Raw genomic sequence first — 25659 nt, 5'->3', positions numbered from 1 at the left:
TAAAGATGACTTTAATCTGTTGATAGATTCAATGTATTTGTGTTCATTGTACACATTTTTTGCGCGTACAAATGAAAGTGCACGGAGAGATAACTGCTCAATGAAAATCGAGATTTGCACAAGCTAAATTTTAGCTTTTTTCTGACACAATCTAGTATTCCATTCGTATTTTACATCCGCGTTCAATGGACGAGCCTTCGAATAATAGCCACGCCGCCAAATTGCCGCGACTGTACCGGTCCACGAATGACCGAAATCCATATACATTTTTTAACGAATGTATTATATTATTATTTACTGGACACGACGGAAACAATTTATTGTATGCTGGAATTTCGTTCACAACGACCTTTGTCTCATCATGGATAGCATCGAAGCACACAATCGAGTTTATCATGGACATATTTCGGCGTTAAATTTATTCGAATCTCCAGGATTATGATTTGATCCTTTCGTTCTTCTTTCTTTTTTTTCTTTTTTTTTGTAAGGCACAAGTTTGCGTTGGCAATCGACACTGCGCGTTCGTGCGATGAAATGTCCGTGTGAGATATGACTCGATTTATTGTCTCGGAAAAATTGATATAACATTGGAAAAGTTCGGTAATTTTCCTCTTTTTTTTAGAAATCCAACGCGACACAGCAATCCCATTCCAAAGCGGTACCTATAGTTCACGGAAAAAATCGGGACTTGTTTCGCCTTTCGAAAAATCGCCGTTGACCATCGGCTCATATTTTCATTCCCACAAGGGGATGTGGGGGCAAAAGAAATAGCCAAATCTCTTTCACATATGTCACTCACTAACGAGTTGCTCGGAGATTCACCTTAGAATTTACAAGTACAGACTAAGAGTTTATATCACGGCGCGAAAACGGGAAAATTTGGTAAAGCAAAGTTAGGAAGAGTCGGCTCCAAGCTAACTTATTGATGACTGTAATACGACCCACTGACGTATTGACCGGTGTAGTCCGCGTGATTGTTGGCCACGACCGCCGCGTTGCTCGTCGACGGGAACGCGTGATGATTGGCAGCCGCGTAGCTCAGCTGCTGTTGCTGCTGCTGTTGATGTTGCTGCATCTGCTGTTGCTGCTGCTGATGATGTTGTTGCTGCTGCTGCTGGTGGAAGTAATGCTGATTGTAGTAGGCCTGATTCTGCTGATGATGATAGAAGCTGTAGTTGTCGTAGGCGTTGGCGTAGTTCACGTGGGACAGTTGGCCCATCGCGGCGGCGACACCTCCGGCTGGAACCTGGGGCGTCAAGGGCGGCGACGGGGTCACGTTATTGCTCGAGCTCGAGTCCTGATCAGCCGAGTAACTGGTCGTCGTCAATACTGGAATCGCTGGCACCGATGACTGCTGCTGCTGCTGCTGCGAGATACTATTACTCGTGCTGTTTCCAGCTGCGGTCGTCGCTTCGACCGATACTGACAACGTTTGCTGCGATTTGATCGCCGGACTGGTCGAGGTCGAGGCGACGGCCGCCTGGGACACAGCTGTCGCGGCCGCGACGGCGGCGGCCACCGAGACCGCCACACTGTTCTGGCCGTTGCTGGGCGAGCTCTGCCGCGAGGCCAAGCTCTGAGACTCCGTCTTCACGACGACGTTGTTGTTGTTGCTGCTCTTCGGATCGTTGTTGTTGTTATTGTGATGATTGCTGTTGTTATTGTTGTTGCTACTCGTCGTGATGCCGTTGCGAGGCGGAGGCGACGAGGTTGACCTCCTCTGGTTTCTTATGGCGAAGTTTTGGGACATGGAATGGGCATTTTGCGAGGCCGAGGCGGCTGCGGCGGTTTCTTGCGACGCCTGCTGCCGGCACTTGGCGCGTCGATTTTTAAACCATACCTGTGCAACAGAAAACAGAAGGAAAAAAGTTGATTTTGAATCATGCATTTCAGTCTCGATGTCAAAAGTTTCAAATGGTAGCATAATATATTGATATAATATGACAGGAGATGGCATAAAGATGGGGGAGGGCGCGTGAGCTTGGAGTGAAATCAGCCGAGGTGTGCGTCGCATTCATTTAATATACAATATAGGTAAGTACACAACACACACGAGGCCGTTTCGTCCATTGTCGTGGAGCTGCAATCGCGCGTGGCACCGTAGCTTAATGTACTGCGTAAAAGGACGGGACGAGGTTTTTCGGCTGCTTTGTGTATTGCATCGCGCCGAAGAGAGGCGGGAGCGATATGCGGACGGGTAGGTAGGTACTAGGTAGGTATACGTGTTATGTACACCGGAGCGGGCGCGTTGGGCCACCCAAAGGACAAACAGCCGCAACGACGAGCGAGCGATGAAATAAAAAAAAAGAAAAAGATCGAAAAAGGAAGAAGGGCTCCCTCGACGAGCCGCAAGCTCTCTCTGCGGCTGTCTGTCTAGGGTAGGCAGTAGCAGCGGTAGTCGAGCCCCGCTTCGCCTAGACATAATCCCCGCGGACAATGACTCTCGTTTCTCTCTGGCTGGCTGCGCTGGCGGTACATAGTATACGAGGGTGTGCTTTGCGTGCTGCTGCTGCTGCCAAAGCGAGCCCCCGCCGTGACGCTGCTCTGCGTTTTCGTACTACGGCCTAATGTTATTCTTGACGGATGCTGTAGGTCGAGCTGCTCGGTCGCATTAATCGGCGAGTAGTAGCGCGCGTACACCGTACATTACTCTGATTGTTATCGTTTCTCGCTCGTTCTCTTTCTAGCGGCATAGTTTTCTATATACTTTTCGTCTCCATCAAAGTGTGTAAAATCGAAGGTGCGAATTTTATATGGATGGTTGGATAGAGATCGAGAGCTGGTGTGTGCATCGAAGCGACGATCGCTGACTTATCGGAAACCAACCGCGCGACTGATATCTCTCTACGCACAAGAGGAGTATATTTACGAGATCTGGCGCGCGGAGGAGGTTTGCGCCTCCATATCAGATATGTATGTATGTGTAAGTGTGTGTGTACAGTGGAAGGTACGGAGAGAGCAAGAGAGAGAGAGAGAGAGAGAGAGAGAAAGATAGGCGCAGCTGCCGTGCGCGCAAGTTTGCCATAGGTACATTGCGCATCGGACGTTCTCTCTCGTTCGCGGGGGCTATAATCCAGGAACAAATCGACTGCACGTCGACGACCCCGCGCGTACTGGCGCATACATGTATTCGCGTGTGTATATATACGTATATACATACATATAAAGCCAAGGGCTCTGGAAAAGGGGGAGGAGGTTGAAACTAGCTTCGAAACGTTTTATTCAACGTATACATATAATAGCGCGCCGTTCGGCTCCATAACTGCGTCACACACAGACGCTTTCCGCTGCTGCTGCCACTGCTGTGTAAACTGCTGCTCGTATGTATGTATGTATGTATGTATGTACTGTACACCCTTTCATGCATGCACACAAGCGCGCACACACAGGTAGAGCGAGAGAGTTGCGCTCGCTATTCACGTCGGCTTAACTCTCGCGCCCCGACTCAGATTTTCCATAGCTTTTGTCCTATTTTCTACCGACTCTCTCTCTCTCTCTCTCTCTGCGCTTTACCCGGTTCTCTAGCTCTCTTTTGCGTTTACGGTATACATATTTTCTGCCGTGCCCTGTGTGCGCCGTGCACACGCCGTTTTTCCTCTCTCTCTATCTCTCCCTCTGTGTGTTGGGCAAAAGCACCAAGTAGCAGTACACAGCAGTAGCAGCAGCAGCAGATATACCGAGATACAGCGAGATTTTTTTTGAGAAAAACGCGCAGAGCTAGCACCGGAAAACGACATCGTCGAGCTTGGTTGTGCGAAGCTAGCTGGCTGCCACCGATACAGCCACCGCGTATATAACATAGAGACCTGCCAATTTGCCATTGTTGAGACGCACGCGCGTTTTCTCGTGTATTATAGTGCGCGCGGCCAACTATATCTTGCGGAAAAAGAGACAGATCTCAACGAGCTCCTTTTTCTCTCTCGCTCTCCTTTTTTCTTGCTTCTATTGCTTCGTTTTTTCTTTTACTTCTTGCCTCATGCCATCATCGCGTTGTGTGTACTACTCGTCAAATCTGTCAACGAGCGAATTTCTTAGTGCGAGAATTGGGCATTGATGCCGGCTACTCAGCGGTGCGTCTCTCTCTTTCTCTCTCGTCGACCTTTCAAAAACGCGCATGACGGCGAAAAAAAGGCGTCGCTTTTATTCATAAACGCCTATCCGTGCGCGCGCGCGACTATTCGCAGAATCGCGCCTTTTTACCTTTTTTCCATTTTTTCTTCTTCGATCTTTTTTTTTCTTCCTTTTCTTTTTTTTTAATTTCGTATTCATCGCGCGTCGACGAGCTTTGGATATATTTTATATATACATAAGCGATCGGGACGCGATCGTGCGCGCGAAGTGACGCGATGCTGCTGTTGCTGTTGCTCTTCTTCCCTTCGAACGACGACGACGTTCGCGAGAGCTGAAGAGGTACGACATGAAATTTAAATCGACGAGCTGCAGCACCAGCAAGTGCTCCTTCGATGATGAGGACGACGACGACGACGATTTGCGAGCGCAAGTTTATTTTTTCACGATCGCTAATCGGCTTAGGATTTGCGCGAGAGACAGCGTTGAGCGAGCGAGCGAGAGAAAGATAGAGAGAGAGAGAGACTGAACTTGGATACGAACTGGCCGTAGCGCGCGTGTCATGTTTATTTGGCTTTTAGGACAGCGAAACGATCCCTTTCGGCAGCTTTCTTTTCTAGAACAGGGTATATGTACGCACAGCTAAAAAACTCTGAACCGAATCAACGCGATGGACAGACTACTCACCGATCTGCGCGACGAGCGACTAATGTGTGCGCGCGCGCACAGCTTGACAAGCTGCTTCCGACGGAAAGATTGTTTTTCGGCCGATCGCTGTAGGTATACGTCTCTAGGCAGTTAATTGTTTTTTTTATCACTCTCTCACTCACTCTCACTCGTTCCGATCTCGCAGATCTGATTATTAAGACGTTTCTCTGAATTTTCGGTCAAAGATTATCATCTCGCTTCAGATCGGTCGTGTCGTGCGATAATCGGAAGGAGCTGCAGCAGCGGGCAGAAAGTGTGAGAGAGAGAGAGAGAGACAAAAAAGTCGAGCTCGCTCGGGGTCTTTTATCAATTAGGATTAAAAAATTTCATTTTGCGCTATAAATCAAAGCTGCTGTAGCCTTGTTGTGCACTGGGTCGTTATACGGGGCAGCCCGACCGTATGTAGTATAGCGTATAGCATAAAAAATTAAGGGTAGGAAAATTGATGACGCGATAATATGATAATAAACATACATGTGGGATACGTATCTATATACACGTGCGTCGTTGGGATCAAAGTGGCTCTGGACCGCGGAAGGCACCTAAGGGGTTGTTCTGGAAGATTAACTCCCCGAACGGCCTTTTAAACTTTTCGGGTGGTACGCTGTGATTTCGCGTCACGCAGTATCATTCGTATAAACGCACATCAAAAGAGCCCCCGAGGCAGCTCGTCACGGGTTTCTTTGAAGTTTTGTCGCGCCACCGCTAGAAAACGCGCCCGATATATACGTAGACGAGCAGCATAGCTACTGCCACCTCGTCGCTCCCTCAATCGAATCATATCGAAAATATCCGCGCGGAAGATTGAAAAATTTCCATTTCGAGACTTTATTCGCGCTCGCGGGTTAACGTTTCAATTTCGGAGCGATTTCGGCAGCGCGCGTGTATGTGTATTATAGCATTGGCAGAGTGGCGAAATAATATCAATCGGAGCTGTTGAAATACCCACTGGCAGGGTTGCGTACAAGAATACGTCAGATTTTGCCGTCGCTTCCATAAATAAATGGCTTATCCGTCGGCCAGCCGTTACAGCACGTATGTGTACGTAGCAGTATAGTAGGCAGCAGCAGCCCTTCGCCCTTTACTTTGCCCCGGCGCATGTACAGCGTGACTTTGCCACCCGCAAAAATTAGCCGCGAACTACTACTATATGTTTATGGATGCCGAGCTATACGCTGGCCGAGCGACTGCTGAAAGCTGTGAGAGCAGCCCCGACGACGCTTATATGCTCGCCCGAGGGTTTCGCCGCGCGGCGTCGAGAGTAAATATTGATAGATATGAGCTATTATCGCGCGGGGTGATGACGCCCGTAATAATGATAGCCTTCCTGCCGAATTGGCTACCGTATTTGTGTGTGTGTGTGTGTGTGTGTGTGTGTGTGTGTGTGTATGTGTGCGTGTGTACGCGTGTGCAGGGCGTTAAAAAGGGCAAACACGACGAGTGTGCGTATCCTGTCTGCGAGTGTACTCGTTCGTTTGTTACAGAATATATATAGCAGGGAATCGTTCCTTTCGATCTCTGATTTTATTTTTCAATTATATCGCCTCGACGTAAAATGCGTTACACATTTTTGTTACGCTTGAGTTTTTTTTTGCCCGAATTCGAAAAGCTTTTTTGGCCCGGGAGGATAAAAAGTAAATACCTCTTTTTTTTTCAACGACGGAAAAAACAAAAAAATCACGGTACAGAGGGAATCGATGCAATTTTACGTGAAAAACTAAAACCGAAAAACTAGAGATAAAAATGAAACGTAGAGAGAGAGAATAAAAGGTACTGTTATTTACCTGTACCCTAGACTCTGGCAGGCCAATCTTGTTCGCCACTTCCTCGCGCATGAAGATGTCCGGATACCTGGTTTTGGCGAAAAGTGTCTCCAAGATGTCGAGCTGGGTTCTCGTGAACGTGGTGCGCTCCCGCCTCTGCTTTCGATTATTCATAGCCGCTGCAACATCATACAGGCGTACTGCGTTTAGAGTCAACAGAGCATTTGTATTTTTCCTGCTCTCTCGATCATTCGATATAAATATATTATGAATAAAATACGTGTATATCGCACCATGGCACATATACAGGGTGAAAAAAGTCAGAGGGGAAATGCAGTGATAGATATATAGGCTTGAGAGAGAGTGCGGAGAAAGAATAAAAGCGACAGTATACGAGCTTGTAGCAGCAGCGGCGGTTGTTTTTGCCTCGCGTCATGTGTGTATCTATATATCTGTGTGCGAAGCTGCGATAGCGTAATTTCGACTGCGGAAACCTCACTCACACGGCGGGCGCAACACACAACCCCTCGTAGGCGCTACGCTGCTGCCTCGCTAGTAGTAGCAGTAGTAGTTTTCAGCCGACGAGAGAAAGCGTAATCCGCTTATGTATATATAGCAGTCAGTCTCTGGCGCGTCCGCGAAAATGGAGAGCCGAGAGAGAAAGAGAGAGAGGAGCAACAGCAGCAGCAGCGGCGGCTAAAATTCTCTCTGCAACATCGGGTGTGTATATACGCGCTGCTGCAACCGACGTATACTCTGTACTGCATTTCCGATCCACGTACGTGTATACTGCAGCTGTCCGTGAAAATGATATAGGTAGAACGAAACAGACAAAAAAGCAGCGGACGAGCGACCGAGAAGAGGTAAAGAGTCGCCCTGACGAGTATCGAATATATTGAATTATAGTCGAGTAGTCGAGTAAGGATGTTTTACGCGTCAAGGGTCAAAGGGCCACTTTGGCCAAAAGAGAGAGAGAGAGATTGAACTTCGTCACGTCAATTAGGCGTGCAATCGATATGTTTTACCGCCTCTCTACTATGCTAGTTGGAAAGATTCAACTGTAACGACGGGGGCGTATGTGTGTATTCATCATTCGATTTATTATCGTCGCGCTCGTCCATGTGCTTTGCGCACTGCAGTCAGGCACACAAGGGTCTTTGTGTCGACTACGGCGACGAGGACGACAACACAAAAGGGGCTGCTAATGGGCCATTTCTTCCTCTATATTATACAACCCCAATATTCATACGAGCCATAATATATTCTATTAGTATAATCATCTTAATTCACGTTGCGACTCGAGCGAGAGGGAAAGAAAGCGATCGGGTATCAGAATTCATGCAAAGTGCAGTGAGAAAGAGAGAGAGAGAGACAAAAAGGAAGGAGTAGATGGAGCGCATTGGCCAAAATTTCGGGGCCTTTCGAGGAGAGGCAAAGAGACACAAGGTGAATTTGGATACGGCCCACTAAGATAATGTAAAATAAGAAAAGGTGTATCCGGCTGTGCTGCGTTTGGCGCGGACTTTGGCGGACGATGCGCGTCCATGCGCGTATAAGCGCGCGCGCGCGCGTGAGTGTGTATGTGCGAGCTTGCTTGGCTTAAAAAGCGAATACTTAATCGGATGAGTCTCCGATTTCAGGAGCTGCTGTGGCTCTTTGGCTGCTTGACTGACGCGCGCATAGCAAGCATATACAACAGTCAGGGTGCTGCCCGCGCGTAGTTTATACATCGTCGTGTGCAGAGCAACAGCAGCAGCAGCAGCAGCAGAGAAAGAGCAGATAGAACGTCGCTCGAACTCGGTGTTTGGCCTGCAATTAGCAGTGCACGTGCGTCCCCGCCTCCTATACTCCTATACAAAACTACTGCCGCTTCCATCGCCGCCGTTCGCAGTAGTATGTGTACAGAGCCACTCTCTGTGCACTTGCAAAGTTAAGTGGGTGCTAAAACAAACATCGTGCCGGCCAAGATGTCGGCTCACGGCTACACGCGCGCGCACACAAACACGTAGCACCAACGCGCCTTATACTATAGTTCATCCAACAAGTGATGCTAGTGCTGTTACTGCTGCTGCTGCTGCTGCTGCCGAGTGCGTAGCCATGACGACGACGTTGCCAACGAAGTGAGCTTGCGCTGCTGCCGCTGCCGCTGCTGCTGCGTGTATACGGACCGATAAGCAGCTTATCTTTTCGCCCACGTAGAGGATGCGAGCGAGGAGCGGCCTGGCCTGCCAACGCACTCGGCTCTCTTGCTCTCATCTTTGCCCCAAAGGGCACGAAAGAGAGTTGGAATATATAGACAGACGACAACTCGAGGATGAGAGAAAAAAAAGAGAGAGAAGGAAAAAAGATGTATAAAATTGCAAATTGAGTAAAAGTCTCTTACCTTGCGGATAGGCTGAGGGTACCAAGTTTCTTGACTCCAGGCCGATATTGGCCCCGGAGCTGGTGGCGTAGGGGTGGTAGGCCGCGTGGTTGATTATGCCGTGGCTCGGCATGTAGGCCGAGTGGGCCGCCGACACGGCTCCGGCCGCGTAGGCCCCGTTGCTGAGCGCCCCGTGGCCCGTCAACTGATGATGATGGTGATGGTGGTGGGCCGCTGCGTGCGCGTGCGGATGATGCTGCACCGGGTACTGGGCGGCCGCTGCCGCACCCACGAGGCCTCCACCGTACTGGTCCGACATTTGGCCGCTGCTCGTTACCGCGTGATGAGGATGATGATGATGGTGGATTCCCGACGGATGATGAGCCGCTGCCGAATCGCTAGCTGCTGCTGCCTGGAGACATGCGGTCATGTAAGCAATGTAAGACAATTCGGAGCCGCCTGCCGCCGCAGCTGCTGCTGCTGCCGCTGTCGCCGAGGATGAGGAGGACGAGGCGGTGGTGCTGGCGGTCGCTGCCGAATGAGAGGCTACCCCGGCCGCTGCGGCTGCTGGGCTGCTGCTCGTCGCCGTGGTTGACGAGGCCATCGCCTAGGCCCCCAGCAGACACCAGACGAGCCGAGCTGCGCGTCTAATCGGCGCGCACCCCCCTCGACGTGCCTCCGCGCACAATTTTTTTGCTTTTATCTATATCAACAGACAGGTGACGAGCAACGACATTACGCAATTGAGATTAAACGCTATTATAATAAAATTGAAAAATTGGCACGAGTTGAACGACTTCGCGAGCCAGTTTATGTTTTATAAGCCGTCGGAACGTCGGAACGATCTCGCAAAGTATCCGACGGTAAGTACGAAGAGGCTTCGTCGACTTTATCGCCAGCAATAAAGTATAAAACGATTCCTTAAAATGTGCAATTAAATTTCAAATATAATACGAGCGCGGAACTATACGGGCGCGAATCGTGTGCCATTCAACTACTGCACGTGTGCGCCACAACAACAGCAGCAGCAGCAGAAGCAGCAGTGACTGACTGCGCCAACGAGCTTCCGTCAATCGGATTTAGCGCGGATTGTGTCGGATGTATTATACTACCGACACATGTAAATCTTCTTACAATGTAGATTATAAGTATATATGCTCTCCGACCTATTTATAAATGTATCTTTAATGCGCCTTTTGCGTCTCTCTCTCTCTCTCTCTCTTTTCCACGTTGTGTAAATAAACATTAAATGCCTCCTCGCGTGCAGACGACGAAAAGTCGACGAACCCAATTATCGCGCCCAACACTGTGAGGTGCAAGCGTGTGAGCTTCTGTATGCGACGCCTGCAGCGTTATTATTATACCACCGCTGCTGCTGCAAGTACGCCCGTAAGCGAGAAAAATTACAGAAATTGAAAGTAGACGGTTCACGCGTCGAATAAATGATTTTACAATGTATAATACAAAGGGGGCGAAAAAAAACAATAGAAAGAAAAAAAAGCATCCCACAGCTGTTGAGTAGAATAACATTTTCAACGCGATCAACCGCGGAGAGAAAGAGATGCTTGTACACGGCACACGAGGTACCCCAACGAACCTACCGAACGAACGACGTCCTCGGCGTGAATTTATGTATATCGTTTATTTATTCGCGCATACTGTATACCGTATACACCATCATATGTATACCATTAACCGCTCGTTGTATTGGTATGTGATCGTACAAATCCATCTTGCCTGGGCCGAGAGTGGCCCGCGACGTTTCTCGGAATATCACATCGTGACAGCTCGTCTGATACGCGAGGACGACCTTTCAGCTCTCTCGCTCGCTCTCCCCCTTCCGCTGGATACGTGCGTCCGAGCGTCGATTTGCGCAAATTTGTACAGCGCGAACTACTGCGACGATGTCGAATAATTGCTACCGATGCTGCTAATTTTAAATGTACACACACATAATGTACATATGTATGCTACTATCTGCATGAGAATTGATCAGAACTGACCCACATGGTACACACTAAACTCACGTGCGGCACGCGTACACACGACTATGTTATAATAAACAAGCTCATTGTATTCACGCACGCTCGCTTACGCGCCCCAGCCGCCAAGCGCAACTCTGATTTTACATATTCTAAATATGTATGTATCCGAAAAAATTCAAGATAACTCCAAATTTCTAATGTCACCAACTCGATGAAATGAAAAAAGAGTCGCATTCTCTATAAAAGAAAGAGAAAAAAACCTCATATGTGCCACATATAGTGATTTGTATACACACACACGACGCGTGCTTTCGCAAGTGAGGACGAACATTACAATGAAAAATATGTTATAAGTAAAATTATGCTCACCGCGCGCGAGCGAGGATTCGGTGTAGCGTAAATGATTGGATGAAATTTATTACGCCGTTCTACGTATCGGTCACGAGTTGCTGCTGCCGCTGCCACTTTTACGGCGTTGCTCACGGAGGACAGCGAAAGAGAGAGGATCCAAAAAAATCAAGCCTGTCCTTCTTTTCTTCTTCTTTTCATTTTATTTTATTTTTATTTATTTTTTTTTTATTTTATCGAGAAGAATATTGATCGAGTATATATGCGCGCATGTATATTAAATGTAGATATATATTGCGAACCGCGCTCCGTTATGACTTAATTTACATTTTTTTTCTTCTCTAAGAAATATGAATTTTATTTACCGCCGTTTTTCAGTAGAGTTGCGACGATTTATATTATATATTATGTCTTTTCCACATACGAGACGCGGATCGCGTAGTAGTATGCGCGCACGGATACACACTCACACACTGTATCGGGACACTCGCGAACGCGCAGAACGCAAAGTCGATGCTCTGTCGAGTACGACAATTTTCGCACTGGCTTTGGCAAAGATAGATTCGGAGTTGCAGCGGCTCGATCTAGCGAGGATAAATTGCTATAATTGACGCTTGCGCGCGCGCGCCGCGGCCGTTTACGTTTTCTTAAAATCCCCTCTTATCAGCGTCTCGCTTCCGATCTCTACATGAATGAATTGCATGTTTGTAAACAGTCGCGCTGCGCGCAGTCCCGAGAAAAGAGTCCGAATATACATAGATAGATATCGCCCTACAATTAGAACTATGCTACAATAGGTGGAATAGTTTAGATATTTGATCGAATCGACGTGACTCGGTGATCTCGGCTCGTCTTTCTATACTGCCTTATCTTTAGAATTACATAAATTCTGAGGAAAAAGTTACCTATTAACTTTTTATGGGCGGGCAAACTGCAACGTGATCGTCACTAGGGTACTGTAATGTCAGATGTTCAGTACAGCCCGGAGTAGTGCATCGGACATGTATTAGTAGTCCATTCACTAAAGTCACCGGAACGAGCGCACAAACGTCAACAAACAACCCGCACGTGCACAACCACATTAAAACTCACACGAACTTTTCTTCGTAATCGAGCGAAAAAACCGTATAAAATGATGTAAAACTGAAGAAAAATCCATCGACTGAAATGAAGTCTTGGAACACTCGCAGCACCTATACGATGAGATGTATATTATGTCTTGTACACTAGTCGTTTATACTCAGGCTCAGGTGCGTGTGGAGCAGTAGCTCAATGGCTCATTGACTGTATAGAACTGATCGGGCCTAGGCAACGAAACTAGTTTTTATAGAATTGAAAGTAAAAAGAGATAGAAAGAGAGAGAGAGGAGTGCCAACGAGTCTCTTCCCTACCTTTTTTTAGTGAGTCCCACGCCGCACCGACTGTGGTGGCGACCACTGGCGTAATTCGAAGCACATTATATGCCTAACCATACGAATGAATGAAGGAAGAAATTTCTTAAAAGCTTTTCGGTGGGACTGGAGGATGTTCCGGTCGAGCTCGTTAGATCGATAGATCGAGATAACGAGCTACCGTATAAAAGTAGGAGAAGGATGAAATAAAACGGAGCAACGATTGCATGGCATTTCGTGATCCAAAATAATAGTTATTTTTACTTCGTCATGCAGGTGATTTTTTCCATAAATCAATCAATCAAATTTTCTTCGAGAGAAAAATATGAAGAAGTAAAACAAGACGCATAGATCGAATAGATAGCGTCGAGAAGATGCATCTGAACTCACGAGGCGTACATAACGTCGTTCGCCGATCACGATGCGCGCGCATGACTCCGCCCTTCTTATAACACATCCAGCAGAACCAGCCGCAGCAGCAGCATCATCGCATCGTATTCTCGTCGTACGCGTTTTACGCAGCGGCGGCAATTTCGGACCTCTATTCCGTTCTATATATAATATTTGCTCTCCGTAGAGGGAATAAAAAATTAGCGATTATTTTTCAGGGCGACGGCCTTGGCGCAAAATGAAAATCTCCGACTCGTTTCTTTTCTCTCTCTCTCTCCCCTTTTTTTTGTTGTTGTTGTCGTGCAGCTATACGCCGCAGCAGCTCCTGTTGCTGCTGCTGTGCGCGGTAGCCGGGCCGTAGATCATCATTAGCCGCTGTTGCATATACGAGCGCGCGCGCGCGCGTGTGCACGCCTGGCGATACGGCTAATAATATATGTCCGCCTGCACGTATAAACGCACACATTTATACATTCGTTGGTTTCTTCTTCGCGGCCAGCGGCAGCACCAGAGCCATATATATCGAGCTGCATATATACACGTATGCCGTATAGAAGGTGCGAGTTGAGGCGAATATACGGAATCATCGGAGTCACATACACACATTCTCGTTTATGCATCTCGTATACAGCTATATACTCGCGAGAATGCGAGAAGAGAGAGAGAGAGAGAGAAAGAGGAGAGAAAGAAGAAGAAAAAACCATCGAGAGGCCTGGATCAATAACAATAATGGAGGCCGAGAAGCGAAAAAGGACGTTTATACTTATAAATTATCGCCTATCTCAGGTCGTCGGGCGACTGCTCTCCACCGAACGAGAAAGAGAGAAAGGATAAGAATTAAAAGAGCTTCGAAGGAAAGAGAGAGAGAGAGAGAGAGACGCGATATAGCTTTTAAATACAGAAAGACTGCAACACACATTTACCAAGCGCGCGTACCTGGTAGCAACTTCAGACCTTTTTTCTGTTTTTATCCTCTTCTATCTACTCCCTTCATTATTTCATTTACTTTTTATTTTTATTTTGAACCGATCGCGTCATTTTCTAACGTCACATTCGTCGACTGCATCATCATCGTCAGAGCTGCCCAACCAAGCGTGAGGAGTAATGAGCCGATACTTATTATAACTTTCTCTCGCTCTCTTCCTATCACTTCGCGCCGCGCGCGGCGCACTCGCAAATCGCGCGCGTACATACACCGTGCACCGTCGGGAGGCAGAAAAATTTCCGTGTTTCATAAAGAAACAAGCTCGCCGAATACATGCATCGGGTATACGTGCGTACGAGTTTGTACCGTTATATATTACCGGCTGTTCTTTTGCTCTTTTCTTCATTCTTGATCAGTGTGGCACGTATTATTTCATTTCGTTTAAAAGCGGTATGCGCAACTTCCACATTGATGCAGCTTTTTTCAATGCGTTATCACCGTCGAAAAAAACTATCATCAACTCTAAACTCTTTAGCTTCCACATTCGCAACTGTATACATAATGATCAATCATCTCGAGTATCGAGAAGATAAATGAAAAAATTTGGCGCATTGTTTAAAATAAATATTGAAAAAGACTTTGATTGAAGACTATTAATCAAAATGTCAGTAGCGTCCTTCGTCCGCTCGAGGAATCATGTGTAGTGAAGCTGTTTGGCCGCACAGCAGCAACACGCGTGCATCGAAAACTTGTCGTTCGAGTCAATAATACTCATTAGTCGTATATTATGTATGGATCATCTTTGCCTCGCTCCTCACACGTGCGAATCCAGTTTTCTCTCTCTCCTTCTCTTACATACATTTATGACGCTTCGTGTGCGATGCATCGATCGTGACTTTTTATCCAATACGCCCAGCACTCGCGTTGCATAATGGCTCATCGATCATAATTCACCTCGATTGGAAACGACGAAAACTTCCATGTCAGCACTTTGCAGTACGTCGTAAGATTCGACAAAAAATGGCCCGTTCGATCTCGATAATTCGCGTCTCTAAGCGCGGGCCACGTAATATAAGCACACGAGTTACAACATCGCGACGATTAGCGAGGTGTGCTCGCAAAATTGTCTGAAAAATAAATTTTCACTCGTAATCGTTCGCATATTTGGCCTAGGACTCTGCTATAACGTTTCGAAACGTCGACTCGCGCTGCAGATTTTTGATTTGCGATGAATCTGAGTTATGCTGCAGCTGCCGGAGTTGTTCGCGCGGCGCGGGAAACTCGTTTTCTCTCTCTCTCTCTCTCTGGGGCCGCGTCGCGATGACAGCGAGCGCGACGAGTGATCGGTCGCATTAGGATCGGCCGCGCGCGCAAATGAATATGTCCGTTAGAAAATTATTATCGAGATAGAGAGGCGCCGCACGTGTGCGCTGCACATATAGAGTATAGTATCGTGCTTGATTTGCTCGTTGCCGCTCGCTACACAAGAGCGCGCGCGCGCGTGTCTGCATATAGCAGCATATATAGCGGCTCGCGAGTAATTCGATAAAACGCAATCAGAAGCGCACATAGCCTGTCAAGCGTAATTAGCCTTAATCGATCGGAGTAAGCCATGCATATATTTGACAGTTTCGCGATTCCTATTTATTTACAGTATATGTACTCGCTCCGCGCGCAGGCCAGTCTCGTGTTCGCAGTTTCTTGCTTTTAGCGCACTCAACAGCAGCAGCAACAGCGAATGCACCTTCTCGATGCTCTATTTCTCTTTTTTTTCCTCTTCTATATCTATCTATCTGCTGTTGCTGCTGTTGAGTGCGGGCATGCGTGACGGGGCATATATACCTGATGGAATATTTATTGGAATAACTTCAAACTCGCGATACGTATGCATACCCCGCGAGAGAGTATATCGAGTTATGCATTATGCTTTTGAAAACTCGCGAGCGAGGCGTCGTTCCGTATGCCGCGAGTCTCACTTTGATGCATCGTACGTAGATGCGTGCTGAAAACTCTATCCGTCGATATGCTTGATATTACTATATATTGAAAAACGAAAGGAAAAAGTACTCCGCATCCATCGCAAAAAGCATATTAAAGTTCAATATCATCTGTCCAATGAGATTGATATAGACATTATATAAACGAAAAATGATATTCGCATTCATATATACCGCCAAAATATTTGAAATATCAATCATAAGGTCGATGAAAAATCGAATAATAAGAGAAAGAATATGACGACATAGCTTCCTTATGGATACGTCGCGGGGACGTATAATTTTCGGACTATTATAGCGACAAGGCGATGACATTGCGTCAATGGTCAGTGGAGCATCGTGTATTACACGGCCAAGAAGCAATTGTATAATATTGCTTTGCTACATGGAGCCGGACAGAGAAAAGGAGGCCTGACGAATGGGACTACCCCGACATGTACAAACAGCATTATGTACACACAGTAGGCGAAAGAAAGAAAATATTTCCCGTTTTGATCGAAGAAGGTGCGATGCATCGAAAAAATCAGAGTAGTTGCCCAAATGTATAATATGCCAAACATATAATGCAAGCGTGAAACGACATCACGATGCACGTCTACTATATATGTGTGCGATGAAAACTCGTCCGTGTGCGTGTGTGCGTGAATTTAGCAGCTATATAAACACGTCAGCGGGTGCCGCTTTTGTACCTATTGTTGCCGATGATCCCCCCACGATTATATTATTTACTAAAAAGAGAGAGACGGTCAGGATCGGAGGGTGTGACTATTCTACACTCGGATATTATACGATCGCGGCATGCATGCAGCAGCAGCATAGCATATTTATATATATTAAGGGCAGCGTGTATGTATACATTTGTCGGTTAGGTGATATATTGATGAGGGCAGATCATGATCGCAGATTGTTGGTGGCGGTGGCATCAGATTCGGAACTAGCCTATAGCTATAGAGTTATATCGGTGAAAATTCGAAACCAAATTGCCAGGATGCGAAATATCGCCAGAAATCTGAATGAAAAAAAGGAGATGTGCTCTGATTTTTCTCTCTTGCTCGCACAGTTCTCGCTCTTGATTTTCAAGATTGTCTTTTGCGGACGCCCTTGGCGGAGGACGTCGTTGCACGACAATAGCTTTTGACGCGCTCGGCCCCGGGCTTTTAACGCCCGCATTGTGTAAAAATGTGTATGTGTGTCGGCGAACTCTGCGGCATAACCCGTGCTTAGCGATGCTGAAAAACGCCTTACACATGCGCGCAATGCGAAACGTTATTTTCCAGGTAAACCAAAATTGGGCTCTCCGCGTTATATTCTGTGGAGGTTGCGTTATATTTATGCCAAGTGAAAAGAAGAAGAAGAAGAAGAAGAAAAAGAAAAAAAAAATTGAAAAGGTTTTTCTCTCGTTCTCTTTCGTGGCTAGCGCAATAATAATAGCTCCTCCTGCCTACTCGGTACCATTTTCATGCTTACTTGGCGCGAGCAAAGCCCAAAGTGTCTCTCTCGAGGCGTCGGCAGATCACGCGGTACCAAGCGCGGTTCCGCTCACGAGCATACTGTATGTAGATACAACAGAGAACAGCTCGTCAAAAACGTATATTATAAGGTCGTAGCAGCGGTGTTGCGCTCCAGCGAGTCCTTTCATCGATCCCAATATTGTACGCGTACTTATGTATGCGGTCTTGCGCCGCAGAGATGTGCGCGCGACGGCGAAAAAGTTGGATGGAAAAATAAAAGCTGCGCGAGAATCCGACACGTCGTATAGCTGTGCCCTTCGCGATGATTAGCACCTTATACTGCACCCGCGGATTCGCGTCGATCTCGATTTCATCGGAGGCCCAACTCGTCGCGCTTAAAGCACGGCAGCGAAAAGCAAAGCTAAAGCACGAGAAAGAGAGAGAATATATAAACGAGAAGAGATGTGCTGCTGCTGCAAAGGCAAAAAGTATAATATGGGCGCTGAGGGGGAGGAGGAGAGAAAGAGATATGACACATGTGGCACGGCATGGATAGTGGTCCGGCCGGTTCGCGCGCGCGAGGCAGCTCTCTCGAGCCGAGAGAGCGAGAGCACCACAGCGTACAGTAGCGGCAAACGGCCATAAATATAAAATATGTCCCTGCAGCAGCAGCAGCGGCGTACGCGAATATGAAAAATAGAGAACGAACGAACGAAGCAGCGGCCAAACGACCAGAGAGAGAGAGAGAGAGAGAGAAAGAGAGACAAGAATCCCGAGAAGTATAAACGAGCATATATAACAAGCCGAAAGGCTCAACACCTTTGTGCTTCGCGCCTCTCTTTCTCTCTCTCTCTCTCTCGCTCCCACATTCCTTATTAAAATATATGCACGCACGCATACACACACGTAACACATAACACAACGCAACACGACACACACACACACACACGCGTTCTCGTATAAATGCTTGAAATGAGAATTCGCAGCTGAGGAACGCGGTGCTGCTGCGGCGCGGCCAATTTTTTCCGCCGATGCGCGACGACGAGGGATAAATAATAAAAATAAAAAATTTATACATTTCGATGATAACTGCGAAATTTTGGTGAACGCGCGGCATCATCATCATCGTCGTCGTCATCCGCGACTCCTTTTTACCTCCGTATAGTATAATATTTGTGCGTGAGTGTGAATGTGTGTTGCAAACTCGTTCTCTCTTTCTCTTTCTCGCGTCAATATTAATACCTTGTATAACGTCCCCAGTATATTTAACTTAATATTACACGTGACGCGCGGGCAGCTCCTTCTTTTTATTATACTCCTTACTCTTCTTGTTTTATCAGTAGCGCTCGCTCGAGATTTTAATTTCGGGCCCGCGCGCGAATATCGTCGTCGCCCGCCCCCCTCGCTCAACGTCGGCCAATTTTCTCATATTCTTAATGTATTTATATACAGCTGTATAATACAGATTACGACTATATAGCACGAGTTCGTGGATATATTGATATGGTCAAAAATGAACTAAATGAATTGTCTCTCTCACCTGATATCGTGCGGCTCTAGGCGTTTTACCACCCACGAAGATGACGACTCTTAAGTGCACAAGCTCGGCATATCAGCTGCTGCTGGGTGGTGGTACTACTGTCACTGTTTACTACTACTACTACTGCGCCTGCAGAGATGATCATGCAGAAAAAATCGCCTCGTCGATAATCGCTGTAACGATTTATTGTCGTGTATTCAATGCGACGCACAGTAGGTAGTTTAACACTTAATTACAAAGAGGAAGAGACGCGAGACCGGTTAAAACTTATTATATAATCGGTATAACTGCACACTGCGATATCGTGGGGCCGACGGCGAAAGGCCTTGCCCTATGCATATAATCCATTGTTTGTCAATATCCCTTTGGCAGCACGCCACATGTTTTTATCTCGCTGTTTTTCTATTTATACAATCACTCGTCTTGTTTTTTCTGCTTCCTCTTCTTTCCTAATTTTTTTTTATAATTATTGTCGAAGACGTCGAAAGGACAGATCGATTCAACTTTTTGCTCGAGATATGTATGTATCGTGTAGTGCGTAAGGCGCGCGGGGCTCGAGGGCGTCGGAGTATACACACGCGACGAGCTCAGCTCTTGCGAAGGCAGATAGGACGCGGCAGACAGCTCTGCGCGAGCGCACCAAACTGATGCCTAGGATGGCAATCGCTGGATCGAAGTCCAGGGGCTTTTTCGCGCGCGCACATACGCACACGCAGCAGCTTCGGCACCACTTCGCGGATTCGCAAAAGCAGCGTCGCCACCCCCTCCACCCGTTGAAACGAGAGAGAGAGAGAAGGCCTGGCAGCAGCGAGACGCGGCCTATGACGCGGCTATGGCCGTCGGCGAGCGGGACCATTGGCTCCGAGGCGACAAAGAAACCGGTGGGCGTGGCTCACGGGGGGCTCTCCGAAAGGCCGCGCCCACCCTCCGTCAACTACTCTCTGAGGGGCTCCCACCACTGGCAGCAAAATTGTGTTTTACGCATACAATCGTGTATATGTGTGTACTCGCTCACCCCATCCGAGACCATCGTTATAGGTATACAGTACCTCTTTCTGGTGCACGAGCCATTACCGTTTCTCTCGCGCTCGCTTTTTCCTTTTTCCCTTTTTCTTTTTTATTCGCTTTTTTTTTATCAGCAGCAGCAGCAACGTTTGTTACCCTGCCTGACTGCCTGCCTGCCTCTGCCTTGTATACGTACACATACACACACAGTGAAAATTTGCAATGGGGAATAGGATGGTGGCTGTTGGCGTCGGGCGCACGGATTATAGACGTCGCGAGTAGAGTAGAGTTGAGAGTCGGGAGAGGGAAGCACGACATCCCTCGGCGCGCTCTGTGCAGCCACCGCCGCCACCACCATAAACATGCATCTATCATATCTATATAGGTATGTCGCTCACACAGCCAAAGCAGCAGCAGCACAAGAGGTAAATGTTTGGGCGCATATTTAGCGACTGTCCAAAAGATGTCAGACTTTCGCTATATTGCAACAACGATGACCGACGACGACGACGACGACGAGTCTCTTTATGAAAAAATTATATTGCCTGCATATAGGTATACTATTTTCGAGATCGGGCCCTGCGTCTGTTTAATCATTATAGTTCTAGCAACAATTGTTACGTACGATCATGTATGTCAACTTATTCATCATGAAAATCATAAAAAGTATCAGGGTGAATAACTTCGTAACTGATCCTAAAATTGAATAAATAAACAGGCGTATAAATTCATCACTGTCGCTCGTGCAAATAAAAATTCAGCAAACCCTTTCCCATCGCGATCTCGGAGTAAGTTCCGCATCTACCTTTGTAATTTTCAAAGTGATGTCAAGTATAGACTTAGTCGTTTCCAGGAATGACCACACAAAGCACACAACCAAAATCGATAATGACCCGTAGCGTACTACTTCCGCTTTGCTGCACCATATACAGCGTAACATTGCGTGTGTTACTAGTTCGATGCTCAATAGCGGAGATTTTCATAAATTACGGGAAAAGACGAATTGGAAAGAAAGGAGAGAAAATAGAAGAAGCGTGGCGCTACGCGATAAGAGAAGGGGAAAATGCACGATGATGTACACGCGCTCTTGAGGCCCAAATGGCCCGGCGTCGCGCAGTCTGGTGTGCTGTGCTAGTACGATTTACAGCCGTTCGATTCGTACGCATGTATACGCCACACGCACCCAACATAATATATGTATAGTCTTATTCAAAGCAAAACACAACTGTGGTTTAGACGAAGAAAGAGATATTTCTATTATTTTTCTCGATGCTCGTTAGCGAACAAAAGAAACTCGTGAATTTTATAATGTGCCACGTCACCAGTGTTCGATCATCATCAATCAAATTTCTCTTTCGAAAATTATGATCGCGTCGTTCACTGCCCGTACGTTTAGAGGTAATTTTTGGAATGACTTCAAAATTATATAGAAACATAAAATATTCGTAATTTCAATTTGATAATTTATAGAAACAATCATGTTTTACTTCATATATTTTGGGTGTGCTTCATCTTTATTTAAAAAAGTGCAAGAAATTGGAGAGAGTTTATATACATTCAACAAGAATTGAAAAAAAAACAATAAAATTTGACTTGCTCGAATAATTGCATGAATAATTTCAAATTTTAAGGTGCACTCATCGCTGATTATAATACCAAAAATTGATTAACTTCGACGGACGCGTTTAAAATGAACTTATCAAAGTCCCCCCGTGCTACAGGGTGAGCGAAGCCACCGGGAGTGTTTACAGAATTGATTATTACGGCCTCGTGAAAGCATATTATACATCAAAGCATCACCTTCTATTAAATATAACCAATATATGAGAATTTATTCTCTCAAAATGTCGATACAGCCTGGTCGTTGTTTCTCACTGTTTTTCCATTTCACACTTGGGGCTTTTACCATACACGTTAAACTCATTTATGTAATTAACTTCGAGTAAATCGAAAAATAAAAATTTCTGTACTGCTCATTTGGGACGTACGCGAAGAGTATGTGTACGGAATATGAATCCAATCAATGTATCGACGCTAATATCAGCCGCGTATAGCGTGTGATTCGTGAATATGAAAAATTTTTTGATTGACAGGTTTGATATAGAAGTTATGTACATTTTTGATGTTGTGAAATTGATTCGGTAGAAGCGACAACCTGCTTCTCCGTACGAAAAATCCTTTTTTTCCAGAAGAGGACCTGCGTCATTCCCTCGGGAGATCATTAATTTTTCCAAGTTAAAGATTTTAATTCGTTGCGACGATGCATATAATCTCATAATAACGATAGTTTATGAATGCGAGATTTTCTAATGATGGCATTATTACAGCGAAGTAAAAACTGAACTGTATAAATGTGACGTAACCCAATGAAGTATTGTCAATATCGATGACAAGCAAATTTTCACCAAAATATATCGATGTAAACTGAGAGGAGCCTCGATGAGCTTCAGCTCTACACTCGCTTGAACTGCAAATGCATTAAAAAAAAATTCGTCGATCCATCCAACTTCGCATTCTTTTGATTTGCATGAAAATATAAGCAGCGGGTATAAGTATGAAATATCGTACTTTGGTAATCTTGGTCTCATTGTTGACTTGAGTGATCAATGGCCTTTGCAAAGAGAGTGAGAGAGAGAGAGAGAGAGAGAGACAGAGAGAAAGAAAGAAAGAGAAAAAGAGACTCGATCTGCAGTAGTGACGCTTCCTTGGCTCTATAATATACTTCGGGAGCTACTGTGCGTTGCTTGGTAGTCCATCGGATCTAACATCGCTCGAGGCGTCTATTGCGCGAACTTCGAGCTTTATTAATGTATTGGACGAGACATTCAATTATTCTATACCGAGAATCAAATTTTTTTTTATTCACTTTCAAAGAAATAATATAATATATTTATTTTCAAGCGTTAGAGTTGTAAACACGTTTTCGTTTGCGGACTATTTTTTATTTGGCGATCTACAACTTAATCAACGAAATACGTATAAATGGAGAGTGGTCTTGTTTTAGAAAAAGTGAATCTGTAAAATCTAGAAAAATTGATTGTTTTCAATAGGGAAATTTTTATAGCAGGTTTAGTAATATTCAACATTAATAATGGCCTATTGACCAAAAATTTTTCTTAGTTTTTAATTGTTTCAAAAAACGAAGACTAATTTTCTATCACTCCAAGTACGATAATACCAGTTTAAGTTTCCGACACTAGATGGCGTGTACCTTTATCTTGAAAACTAAAAGTGGCAAAGTCAAAATAATTGTATAACTCACAACATGTTTCAAATAACAATAAAATCTTTTGCACATTACATTAGATTGCAGTAAAAATGGTTATTAAATATTTTAAAAACTAGCAATTTATACACTGGACATTTTTACCAGGGAAAATTCTGGTATCGTGAAGTAAGTTTTTTAGTTCAATTCCTATTAAATAAATATATAGAGCTATATGGGTCTAATATAATTCTTTTTTATAATTTTTGTTATACAAGCGACAAATAAAGAATACTCTTCAACAATTGAGAGGAAACTCTACAAAGGGTAATCAAAATGACGAGACGTGCATCGAATCAGAAATAAGGAGAAGAAAATGATGATCCTCCATAATTTGATCGGTTGAAGTCTGAAGTCATATCACGACCAAATTATCTCCATCGATATCGTTTACACAAAAAAACAAAAACCATTAGAAAAAGTCACACAAGTTATTTGGACTGATGTTCATACCAGTCGCAGGCATGATTTTGCAGTTTTGAAAGATGAGGCGAGGTGCGACCGTCGAGCAGCTATGTATATGTCGCGCCCACATACACACAAATATGTGTGGCGGTGTTTCGTCGACAAATGCCTGCGAGCTGCTACCGAAAAAAAAAATCCAAAAGAAAGAGTTTCCAGTGAAAAAGTCGTATCGCGATACCGCGGTAGATTCGCGATCGCCGCAGCATACACGTATACATATAATACAAGATCCAGTGTAACGCGTGCGACAAAAAGAACCGGATTTCATTGATTGTCAAAGGCGTAACGAATGCCAAGTATGGGCAGAGAAGAGCCCAGCTCACTCTCGGCCCTATACATGCATTGTAGTATTCTCGTGCATTGATAATATAGACGAGGAGGCCAAAAGAAGAATCGCCGCTGCGAGAATTCGATAAAAAGGAACGACGTGGTATAACTGCACTTGACTGCACCAGCCACGGTCGATCGACGAAAGATGCAGAAGCTCTCCGAATATGGCCTTGAATTTTTTTTTATATGTACAGTAAAATGTCGCGAGCAAGCACCGGTCCATATGTTCGGTACATAATGAGGCTTTCATTGGCATATCATTTAGTGCTGCTCTCTCTCTCTTCGGGGCTGCAACAGAGCTCGCTGCTGATCCTGAATTATGTGCGCCGGCGGCCTGCAGGCTCGAATCTCATGCATATAGTAGTAATATAGCTCGACTTTTGTGTATTATCGTGCCAGTGTGTATTATGGCGTATAGATATATACGCATGCTGTATAATGTAGCGAGGACAAGAGGGAACAGAAGCTCTTTTGAAGGGAGAGAGAAAGAGAGATGAAGAAAAAAAGAACGATGGACGATGATCTCTCTCCACGGCGTGACTGAAAGGAGCTGCTGCTGCTTTTAATAATATCGCTCTCGAGCTACCGTTTCTATGCTCTGCACCGCGACGTGATTAAGATTTTCTGCAGTCGAGCCAAGACTAAAAGTATAACGTCTGAGTGCAGGTCTCGCGAACAGCTGCAGCCTCGAGAGATATCACGCTGAGCGAGCCTCGACCAAAAAATTCATATTACGCACGAAGTGCAGACTGAACAGGGAAATTGTTGCCATGGGGTGCAGGTATTGCATACGCATCAGAGTACAGAGATCGGAACGTCTCTCCGAGTGTGTATCGCGAGTGCAGCAGCAAAACCGAGCGCACATCTGCGCAGCGAGCTGCTATCTGGTGCCCTTGACGCAAATTGACGCCGCAGACGAGATGGTTCAGCATTGCCGGCGATCGCTGCTGCACCGATTCCGAGAGATAAGTAATCCTTCGGTCGGATACGTCGAGGGAGAACCGATCGTCGCCCCGGTGGCGACGGCTAAAGGTCGCGCGTGAAATCTGCTTTACTCTCGGCCGATAATACGAAAGTTGCACGCAATATGCGCGCTGCGAATAATATGCTTCGCGGAGGATACACAATATGGTATACCATATAACTATACACGACGGGGAATACGTATAGGGGAGAGAAGCGGCGAGCAGAAGCCGCGCTGTCAGCAACGCCGCTCGTGCCGGCAGCCTGTGCGTGCAGCATCGTTTTGCAGCACAGCGAGACGTTAGTCTCGTTCGCGTACCCCCCTTGAAAGCAGCATCAGCTAGCTTTTATAGCTAGGCCGAGGGACGCCGCAGAGCACGTCGTCCCTCGAAGCATCTCTCTTTTACTCTACTCTCTACACAAACTATTTCTTTCTCGTCAAAGTCTTCCAATCGATGTGAAACAGTGTGCCAAACTGCTCAGAAAGGAGCAAAAAATGCACTTGCTGCGGTCGTCGGTCCTCGTCCGTAGTCCTCGGTAGTTTCTGTACAGTGTCAGAGAGAGATAGAGAGAAAGACAGCTCGCGAGCCGGACAAAAGGACACTACGCTCGGAGTTGCTATTCCCAGAGAGACGAGGGCCTTGACATTGATTTTTGCACAGTATTCGGAGCAAAAGTGCGCTTTCGAGGATTGAAGCTCCGA

At 46.0% G+C, this 25659-nt stretch overlaps 1 protein-coding gene across 5 annotated transcripts in view; it reads right to left on the bottom strand.

Annotated features, from left to right (window-relative positions):
* Nucleotides 1–631: 631 nt before the first annotated feature.
* The window catches only part of LOC106656327 (homeobox protein OTX1-like), a 29304-nt gene continuing 4276 nt past the window's right edge, over nucleotides 632–25659 (bottom strand). Inside the window, exons 1-4 of one of the 5 annotated variants that reach the window (XM_014377249.2) lie at nucleotides 12140–12390; nucleotides 8923–9313; nucleotides 6561–6739; nucleotides 632–1840 (exon numbers count right to left, since the gene is read on the bottom strand). In XM_014377249.2, coding sequence (XP_014232735.1) covers nucleotides 920–1840; nucleotides 6561–6739; nucleotides 8923–9220 — 1398 coding nt within the window. In that variant the 5' untranslated portion in view covers nucleotides 9221–9313; nucleotides 12140–12390 and the 3' untranslated portion in view covers nucleotides 632–919. The other 4 variants (XM_014377248.2, XM_014377247.2, XM_023461584.1 and 1 more) reach the window with 4 other exon arrangements.

This window comes from Trichogramma pretiosum, unplaced genomic scaffold (genome assembly GCF_000599845.2).
Source record: "Trichogramma pretiosum strain Unisexual culture from Peru unplaced genomic scaffold, Tpre_2.0 scaffold4, whole genome shotgun sequence".
NCBI classification, from domain to species: domain Eukaryota; kingdom Metazoa; phylum Arthropoda; class Insecta; order Hymenoptera; family Trichogrammatidae; genus Trichogramma; species Trichogramma pretiosum.
The sequence above is the reverse complement of the archived record's forward strand: the minus strand, read 5'-3'. Positions and strand labels throughout refer to the sequence as shown.